Here is a 9,350-nt window from a genome sequence, read left to right as displayed (position 1 = left end):
ACTGGGGATGTCTGGTGCTTGTAGTGGGAGGTTCTTGGGGTGCCCCTGGTCCTGTGGGCAGAGAGAACAGGGGGTGTCCCTTGTCCAGAGCAGGCTGGGAGTCCCCAAGGTGCTCCTTCTGCCAGGTGGGTTGGGGGAGTCAATGGGGCGCCCCTTTTCTTGTGGGCTAGGGGGCCAGGGGGTGCCCCTTCTCCTGAACAAGCTAGGTGTCCGTGGGGTGCTCCTTCTTACAGGAGGGCTGGCGGTCTACGGGGGTGCCCCTTTTCCTGGGCAGACTGGAAGTTCCCAACGGGTTCCTTCTGCCCAACAGGCTGGGGGGCCATGGGGTGCCCCTTCTTGCAAGTAAGTTGCAGATCCATTCAGTACCCCTTCTCCCAGGCAGGTTGAGGATCCATAGGGTGAGCCTTCTTCCAACTAGACTCGACGTCCATGTAGTGCCCCTTCTCCCAGGAAGGTAGGGGGTCCACAGGACCACCCCTTCTACCCATCCGTGCCCTAGCTGGCAGCGTCGAGCGTCTGAAACTTCTGCCGCAGGTCCCTGACGAGGCCGTGGCGCAGCGGCTCGGGGCTACCGGGGGGCTCGGGGCAGCGCCGCCGGTACTCCTCGGACGCCTGGTAGGCTTTGCAGCGCTCCACCACCGCCTTCAGGCAGATCTTCTCCCGCGTGGTGGGCGAGCGGATCTGCACGTAGGCCGGGGGCTCCGGCAGCCGCTCCAGCACCACCACCCGCTGCCCGGGACCCAGAGAGGCTTCGGCCGCCACCCACAGCGCCCCGTCACTGCTGTACCGCGCTGGCGCCGGGTTCGGGGTGTCGGAGCCCCCGGTGGCCTCGGCGCTGCGGCTCCGGCCGCCGCCCCGCTCCTTGGCGGCCGGGCGCCCGCCGCGGGCGGGACCTTCGGGCGCGGAGCGGCTCCGGCTCACCGGCGGCGGCCGCGGGGCACCGAAACGGGCACGGAGCTCCTGCACGTCGGGCCAGGCGAAGGGTTCGGCGCCCACGGGGCTCGAGGGGCTGCGGGGGGCTCGCGGGGACGGTGATGTCGCCAGCACCTCGTCCCGCGGCACAGCCAGCGAAGGGGCGCTGGGTGGGGGGTCCCCGTCCTCCTGCAGCAGTGGGGGACGGCGGGAGCCGGCACGGCGGCTCTTGATGCGGAGGCTGTACTGCCGTGCCAGCTGGTACACCTTGGTGCCCAGGTGAGGGGGTGTCAGCAGCAGCTGCGGGGGTGGCCCCGGAGGTGATGCCGTGGTGCCCACATCATCTTCCTCCAGGATGAGCAGCGGCTCAGGGGGCTGCGCCCCATTCTCCTGGCACGGCTCTGGTGCCTGTGCCCCATTCTCCTGGCACGGCTCTGGTGCCTGCGCCCCGTTCTCCTGGCACGGCTCTGGTGCCTGTGCCCTGTTCTCCTGGCATGGCTCTGGTGCCTCGGGCTGGCTGGGGGGCTCGGGGCTCTCGGGGGGCCGTGGGAGCCCATTGAGGCGGCACACGGAGCTCCGCACCAGCCCCTTGGGGATGAAGGAGAGGCTCTCGCGGCGGCGCACCCCGAAACTGGCATCACGGTGCTCGGCGTGGCCATAGTAGCTCTTGATCTTGTCGAGGAGCAGCCGGTCCCGGTTGGAGAGCAGAGACTCCCGGCGGGCTCTGGCAAAGGGCTCAGGCGAGGGGATGGCACTGCGGGAGCCCTCTGTCTCCTCAGATTCGAGTGGGGGGCCCCCATCCAGGCTGAGGGTGCTGCCACCATGGCTGGGGGTGCGTCCCAGGGGCCCCTCCAGCGCCAGGCTGCTCCGTCGGGACAAGCTGCTGCCGCCGCCGAACCGCTCGGCAATGACGCTGGCCTGGTCCAGCACTGAGGGAGGCAGGATGCTGGCGGCACCTTCCCCCTCCTCCTCTTCCTCTTCCTCGCTGCTCAGCACCTGCAAATCCTCCGCAGCGCGCTCCGGTTCCCTGTCCCCACTGGGCAGCGCCAGGGTCCCCACCAGGGACGGGGATTTGGGGCCCGTGGGGTGCTCCCCAGCACTGCTGCTCAGAGGGTGGGTGCTGGATCCCTGGGCACCCCCGGCTGAGGGCCGGGGGCTTGCACTGACCTTCTCACAGCTCCCTGGCCCCCAGCTGCTCGGCCGCTTGGGTCCCTCCAGCACCCATGGGGGTCCCCCGGCCTGGGTGAGACAAATGTGGGGAGTTATGAACTAGGGATGCTCTGAGCAGGATAAATCCCATGGGACCCTAGGAGAGGGCACTGGAGCAACGTGGGGTGCCCTGGTAGTGATGTGGGGTACCCCAGGAGTGATGTGGGAGTGCCCAGAAGCGATCTGGGGTGCTCTGCATGCCCTCCCTGGGGTTTGAAGGGCTGGTGTAGGTACCTGCTCCTCCTGGGGCTCTAACACCAGATCCCTGGTGTCCTGCAGCTCCTCCTGACAGTCCTTGCTCAAAGCCTCCTCTTCCTCCTCCTCCTCTTCCTCCACCACCATGCCCTCAGCCACTGCCCAGGCTCTGGGGTGCTGGGGTGGCTCTCCCACTTCCAGGAGCGCCCCGTCGCTGCTGGTGTTCTGCGTGGGGGTGAGTGCCGGGCTCAGCACCCTGTGCCAGGGATGGAAACACTGGGCACCCCAACCCACCACACCTGGCCTTACCTTCAACCCTGCCATAGATAGAAAAAAGCAGACATTAGTGGAGGGAACACCCAAAATTCCCCCCAAGGCCCCCAACCACCTCTCTGCCTGCCACACCAGTGCCGCGGTTGTGGCAGCTCACCTTGCTCGCCCAGGTGCCACAGGTTGTGCTTGGTGGGCTCTGGGGGGAGGGGAGATGACAGTGGCATCACCCCTGTGTCCCCCAACTCATCAGCACCCCGAGCCCCTTGATCCCGTCCGTTGTCCACACCCGACTGCCTGCGCCCCTCGTGTCCCTGCAGCCGCTCCAGCAGCGTCTCCGTGTGCCCCTGGTGCTGGAAGGGCTCTGTGGGAACAGGGACAGGGGCACCATCAGCACACAGTGCTACCCTCCCTGCGGGCATTGTGTCACCCAGCCACAGCTTGGCCCTGGCGAAGGGGTGACGGCATTGTGGGAACACGTGGGACAGCAGGAACAGGGGTGACACGCGGCTCTCACCCGACTGCCGGCGTCCCTGCAGTGGCTCGGTGGCAGCGTCTCCCAGGGGCTGGCAGGACCAGCTCTTCTTCAGGCGCTCGGGGCTGCAGCGGGGCAGGCGTGGGGGGTCTGTGGGGACAGGGAGTGATACTGGTGGAAACAGGCAGTGCAGAGGAGGGCAGAGAGGGAATGGTAGGGCACTGGTGGCACTTACAGAACAGGTCCATCTCCAGGATGGCTTCCTTAGCCTAGGTGGAGGGAGGAGGGAGAGAAATGGGGCAAAGGTAGGGTACAGCTGCCCCCTCTTGCTGTTCCAGTGGGTCCCTGGTGTCACTGAGGTGCCCACCCCGCCACCCTCACCTTTTGGGGGATGGTGGCGTGGTGGTTCTCCAGGATGAGCCGCTTGATGTGGTGAGTCCACACACGCTTCTCCTCCACACTCTTGGCCTGGGTGGCACAGGGAGGGTGGTGGGGTTGGGCAGGGGGACCCAGGGGGTCACCAGGGTGCCCCCACCCCATGCCCTTTTACCTGCAGGCTGTGCTGCTGCTTGCCATGCTTGTAGTGTGCCAGGCTGAAGCACAGCGAATCCCGCGTGCTCTCAATCAGCATCAACGAGGAGCACTGCCAGGAGAGGCATCAGCACCCTGGGACTTCCCACTCCACCACCCACCAGGGTTCCTGGCACCCACTCGGCTCCCCCATTCCCAGCATTCTCCAGTTCCCCCAACCCCAGCACCCACTGGGATTCCTGGCATCCACCTCGTTCCTCCATCCATGCGAGTCCCTGGCACCCAGTGGGCTCCCCACCCGTCACCCTCAGAGTCTCCTGTCCTTCTCCCGCACCGGAATGTGGCTCTTGTAGACATAGTGGTCGCCCCGGCGCTTGGTGATGAGCAGGGCCTTGTCAAAGAGGAAGAGGGCACGCTCGTGGCGCACCCGCTGTGCCCGGAACGTGCCCTCCAGCACCAGCTCCCCGTAGCTTGTCAGGTCCGGCCCCTTCCAGCCCAGCAGCAGCGACTGGATCTCCTGCACAGAGACAAGGAGCCTCAGCAGCCCTGCCATGGTGCCCATTTCGTGTCACCTGGTGCCACCCACCACACCCAGGGTGCCTCCCTGGTGTCCCCAGTGCCCACCTGCTGGCGGATGGCGTGCTCATGCTTGCGCTTCATGTCATTGATGTACCAGGCCACACAGGTCATGGTGTCGATGGCCTCCAGCACTAGCTCGTAGTCGTCCCCCGCCTTGTGCTCGAAGTGCCTGGCAATCTCCTGGGCACAGCACGTGGCATCAGGACATGGGAATGTGTCGTGCCAGGTGCCTGGGCTGCTCCAGCTACCATGTCCCTGTGCCACCCCTGGTATCTGGGCTAGGCCAGATGCCCATAGCCACTCCCTGTGCCACCCTGGGCTGTGCCAGGCACCCACACCACAGCAGGTGCCCACACCATGCCGTGCTGGGCACCAGGGGCTCACCTGGAGCAGCAGGTGGTATTTGAGGATCCTCTGGACAGGCTTAAGCAGGTAGGCCCCGAGGGGCAGCGCATGGCGCAGCCGCTCCTGGCATTCCCGCAGGAACCGTGCCTGGACCTTGCTCCTCATGCACTCGGTCAGTGCTGCCACAGAGCTGTGGGCAGGGAGGGGGCTCAGATCCCTGCCCACTCCCCATGTCCCCCTGCCCAGCTCCCTGTTTCCCCAGATGTGCCCCCTACCCACCTGGGGTAGTTGTTGCAGTACTGGGTGTAGATGGCAAATTCCTGGCTCTGCGGGTAAGGGGAACACAGTGACAGCCTGGTATGACCAGTGTCCCCACAATGCTCCCCGTGCCCCCCAGTTTGCTCGCCCTTACCCGGGTGACGAAGCACACGGCCACAGCCACGGGGTCATTGGCACAGCTCTCCAGGTTTTGCAGGAGGGTGCTGGGGGGCACAGAGATGACAGGGTGACCACTGTCCCCCACACACCTGTGGGACAGGGTCACACCAACCAGTGGCACCTGCTCTCCCACCTGCTGAGCTCGTAGATGTCCTCGATGTTCCCGAAGAGCGCGCTGACCTGCTCCGGCCGCAGCACCGGCTCCTCCGCGTCGATGATCTTGCCCAGGTAACCCTGCCAGGCACACAGTGGCACCATTGCACCCCTAGACTCCAAACCATGTCTAAAGGGTGTGCCCCCACGTGTCCCCTGGCACCCACCTCCACGATGCTGCGCAGGTCGCGGGCGTAGGTGCGCTCTGACTCCACGATCTCCTGCACCACGCGGTCCAGGTAGCTGGGCTTGGCCCCGGGGCTCCCGAAAGCTGCCAGGGGGTGCCCGCCGCGGGCAGCCGGCCACCCCCCCGGGGACGCATTGTTGTTGGCATTGTGGAGCCCCTCGGCCCACGCCTCAGTCCGGGTGCTGGGCGGATCCTCCATGGCACAGCCGGGCTCCGGGCTCAGGGCAGGGCGCTGTGGGCACGCGGGCACCGGCATCCCGGCATCCCCTGGCACCTGTGGGGCACAGGGCGGCTCTGGGGGGAGAATGGTGGGTCAGGGGGTGCAGAGAGCCCCCAAGTATGGGTGGCATGTGGCACCAAAGGGGGGAACCCTGACGAAGAGTCCTGATGTCCAAACCCTCTATGCCAAGGGGTGCTAGCATTCCCCAACCCCAAAAATTCCTGGGTACAACACAACAGGGCCTCTGCACAGCCCACCCACCAATGCTGAAATTTGGAAGTTCAGCCCCTCCTCCTAATCCCAGACGCGGGGACCGTGCTGGGACCAGGTGGGACGAGCGAGCCTCTGCCCCCACCCACCAGGGCCGTGCGTCACCGCCGCACCCGCGGGACACCTTCCAGGTGAGCTCAGCGCAGGCTCGCCCTTCCGGACCACCGGTGCCACCGGGATCCTCCCGTGCCACCGAAACCGCTCAGTGCTGCTAACACGGCTGGGACACCCAGAAAACAGCGGCCAGCGGCAAAGTGTGTGGGAGTGTCGAGGCCACTGAGCCCGGTCACCGCGGCGGGTGGCCCTGGGGACAGTGACCTTGAGCAGGGCCACGTGCTGCGCCGGTGGCGTGGCCGCCCGAGCCCCCCGGCACCCCCGGTGCCGGCACCCAACCGGTCCGGCCGGTTCCCGCCGGCGCTTCCCCACACCCACCGTGCCGCGTGGCCGCCATCCAGCCACCGCCCTCCCCGGGGCTCCCCCGAGCACGCCAGGAGCCCCCCAAAACGCCACCGCGGTTCCTCCTAGGTGGGGTTCGGGCCCATGTTCCCAGTGGTGTCACGGCCCAGGACCCCGGGTGCTGGCACATCTCAACCTGCCACGGGCACCTTGGATCTGGGTGATTTGGGGAGCAGCTCCCGCAGCCCCCAAATTCCTCACCCCTACATGCATGGGGCGTCCGGTCCAAGGGTCACCTCCACCCCGGGGGGAGGAGACCCAGCCGGTGACACCAGAGACAGGAGAACCCGAGCATCCCCCCGGCAGTGCCCGACCCCTATCCCACCCTGCCGCGGGGACAGGAGAGCACCCTCAGGTGGCACTGGGGGACGAGACAGGAGCTCCCCCACCTAACACCTGGGCGGGGATTTGTGGCTACCGCAGATCGTCCCCGAAGGCCACCTCCGGCCATCCTAATCCACTCAAAGCACCGGGATTACGGCGCCGGTCTCACGTCACCGGGACCGCGGCCACTCGCCTCGGCCCATGGGCACCGTCATCCCGGGCCGGTGATGGGGGGGTTGATCCTCTTACCCCCCCGGTATCACCTCCCGCTCCCGCCTGCTCCGGGTGGGATTAGCTTTGACCTTCACGCCCCCGACCCTGCCCAACCCCACCACAGAGGACGGGCGATCCCCCCGGAATGCCGAACAGGAGGCTCCGGTGGGTCCCCAAAACACCCCCGTGGGGGAAACTGAGGCAGGGGCCGGGTTTGTTGTGCCGAGCCGAGCCGGGAGGGAGGTGGGATTTTCTCCCCACCGTGGGATCTCCGGCCCCGTTGCACATTCCAGCGCGGGAGTTGGGGCGCGAGGCACAGCCCACGGCGTTTTCCCAGGATCCCGGCACGGCACGGCACGGCACGCCGGGAGAGGGGCCGCGACGCGCCAGCCCGCCGGAGCCATATAAGGGCAGGCGGTTCACCATTTCCAGGCATTTTCCAGAATCCCAGCGGCCTTGGGAGCGGGGAGGTCGCCGCCGGCTCCGGCGCAGCTGCCGCGGCCGTCGCTCCCGGCCCCGGCTGGCACCGCCGCTGCCCGGCGGGCACGGGCTGGGCGCCGCCGCTCCCGCCCCCGGGCATTCGGGGGGCTCGGCACCGCGGGGGTCCCCGTGTCACGGCATTCCCGGGACAAGGCGGCACCGACCCGCGGGGCTGACAAAGCCTCTTAGAGCCCGGCGCCCATGGCGTCGCGCCGCCTAATCCCGAAGGAGGGGCGCAGGACACCCCCACTCCCCACTGGGACCCCTGTGCGGGGTCATCCCACAAGCCACAGTCTGTCCCGCATACCCGGCTCGGCCTGAGAACCACCCCAATTTCTCTGGATGCCTGTCCCGGGTCTCCCAGCTCCCCAAGGTCCTGCTGTCCCCTGCCTGTCGGAGACGCCAGTATCCCCAACTCCCGCTTCGTGGGGACCCCCAGCTCCTGCCTCACTCCAGGCATCCCAGGACTCACGAATCCTGCCTAACCAGGGCCCGTGAATCCTGCTCCACCGGGATGCAGCGGCTCCTGCCCCACCAGGACCCACGGATCCTGCTCCACCGGGACCCACAGATCCTGCCGCGCGGGAATACAACGGCTCCCGCCCCATCGGGACCCGGGGATCCCACTCCACCGGGCTGCACCGACTCCCACTCCACCGGGATCCCCGGCTCCCCCTTCACCGGCATGAAACAGCCCCTGCAGCACCCGGACCCCCGGATCCTGCCCCACCGGGAGATCCCCGCTGCCGGGGACCCTCGGGACCGCCCCCACCCTCCCGGCGGGGATCCCGGGCTCCCCTCCCGCGGACCCCGCGGCCGTGCCCCGTTCCCGCCCGGGCCGGACTCACCGAGCTCCGCTACCGCCGCCGCCCCGGCCCGTCCCGTCCCGCCCCGTCCCGGCCGTGCCCGCAGGAAGCGGCGAGGAGCGCCCCGGGGCGGGGACAGCGGCCGCCCCGCCCGGCTCGGGAACGGGAATGGGAACGGGTACTCCCGGGATGGGAGCGGGACAGTACCGCAGCGTGACCGCGGGGCACGGGCCGGTACTGTCCCGGTCCCGGTCCGGTCCAGGCATAGTTCCGGTACAGTCCTGACACGGTCCGGGCACAGTGCAGGTATGGTTCAGGTACTGTCCGGGCGCGCTCCTGGCATGGTCCCGGTACTGTTCCGGTCCAAAACTAGGCGTGCTTCTGGCGTGGTCCCGGTACCGCCCAGGCACAGTCCCGAGATGGTCCCGGGACGGTCCTGATCCTGTCCCGGGGTGCACCCAGCGTGGCACACAGGACCTCGCAGCCACCGGGTCACCCGTGGGGTCCCTTCCCACAGGTGGCACCTGAAGAGTCCCAGCCCCAGCCATGGACACCCCCCATTCCTGCCCGAGGGGACGCTGACAGGGACACGGACACTCGTGGCCACCAGCCAGGTGGGGGATGCAGGGTGTTAAGGTGGGATGGGTGCCCACAGGTGGGGCCTGGTCACTGTGCCCCTCCATCCCACTTCAGCTCCTTCCTGCATGGCCCTGGCACTGCCATGGCACCTGAGCCGCCAAATCCAGCTGTGTGCCATCTCCCCACACCAACACGGGGGGCTTCAACCCCCCGATAAAGCTGGGCCCAGCTGGAGCCCCCGGTCCCTCATGGCACCTGCCACCAGAATGGGCCCATTCTACAGGCAGCGTCTCCAGCCGCCGGCACTGCATCCCTCTCAAAGGCCGGATTGTTCCCAGCACAGCGGGAGCCCGGCCAGGCCCAGCCCTGGCACTGTGCGGTATTGTGGGGGGACGTGAGGCATCCATGGGGTGGTGGGTTCCCCGCTGCCCTCACCCGTACGAGAGCATGTGCTCTGCCAGGGGCTGGGTTCGGTGTGCTGGGCATGTCCAGGAAGGCGGCTGTGGCTGCTTTGCCGGGATGAGGTTATGGGCACAGGTGGGTGTTGGGAGCTGGCAGGTGGGTGCTGCTGAGGGCACTAAACCAGACCTCCTGTCCTGTCCCCCAGTGTCCTGCCCCAGATTCCACAGACCCTCCTCAAGCCCTTTCCCTAAATCCTTCTTACCTGCTCCCCATATCCACTTTCCTTGCAGCCCTTCTTTTTCCCCT

The 9,350-nt window shown here is 67.6% G+C and overlaps 1 protein-coding gene across 2 annotated transcripts; it reads right to left on the bottom strand.

Annotated features, from left to right (window-relative positions):
• Nucleotides 1-112: 112 nt before the first annotated feature.
• PLEKHG3 (pleckstrin homology and RhoGEF domain containing G3) lies at nt 113-9,318 on the bottom strand. 2 transcript variants are annotated; one of them, XM_079308974.1, is made up of 15 exons: nt 9,078-9,318; nt 5,275-5,568; nt 5,088-5,188; nt 4,929-4,998; nt 4,796-4,842; nt 4,556-4,706; nt 4,217-4,351; nt 3,927-4,109; nt 3,612-3,704; nt 3,443-3,529; nt 3,297-3,330; nt 3,104-3,211; nt 2,747-2,950; nt 2,356-2,633; nt 113-2,151 (listed from the first exon to the last, which is right to left on the bottom strand). In XM_079308974.1, exons 1-15 carry the CDS (start codon nt 9,126-9,128, stop codon nt 496-498), a joined length of 3,492 nt encoding a protein of 1,163 aa, XP_079165100.1. In that variant the 5' UTR covers nt 9,129-9,318; the 3' UTR covers nt 113-495. The 2 variants fall into 2 exon arrangements, with proteins under 2 accessions (XP_079165100.1, XP_079165101.1); XM_079308975.1 differs by lacking the exon at nt 9,078-9,318 and adding an exon at nt 8,106-9,057.
• Nucleotides 9,319-9,350: the final 32 nt, after the last annotated feature.

Source organism: Erithacus rubecula (assembly GCF_903797595.1).
Source record: "Erithacus rubecula genome assembly, chromosome: 6".
NCBI lineage: Eukaryota > Metazoa > Chordata > Aves > Passeriformes > Muscicapidae > Erithacus > Erithacus rubecula.
Note: the sequence above shows the minus strand (reverse complement) of the source record. Positions and strands in the feature narration are given on the sequence as shown.

Bases quoted from the DNA above. Each gene is read 5' to 3' on its own strand.
- PLEKHG3 (XM_079308974.1), bottom strand. From the start codon at position 9,128: ATGCCCAGCACACCGAACCCAGCCCCTGGCAGAGCACATGCTCTCGTA. The intron at 4,999-5,087 runs GTGGGAGAGCAG...TGTGCCCCCCAG, and splicing joins GACATCTACGAGCTCAGCAG to CACCCTCCTGCAAAACCTGG. The intron at 2,634-2,746 runs GTGAGCTGCCAC...TATCTATGGCAG, and splicing joins GTGGCACCTGGGCGAGCAAG to GGTTGAAGGTAAGGCCAGGT.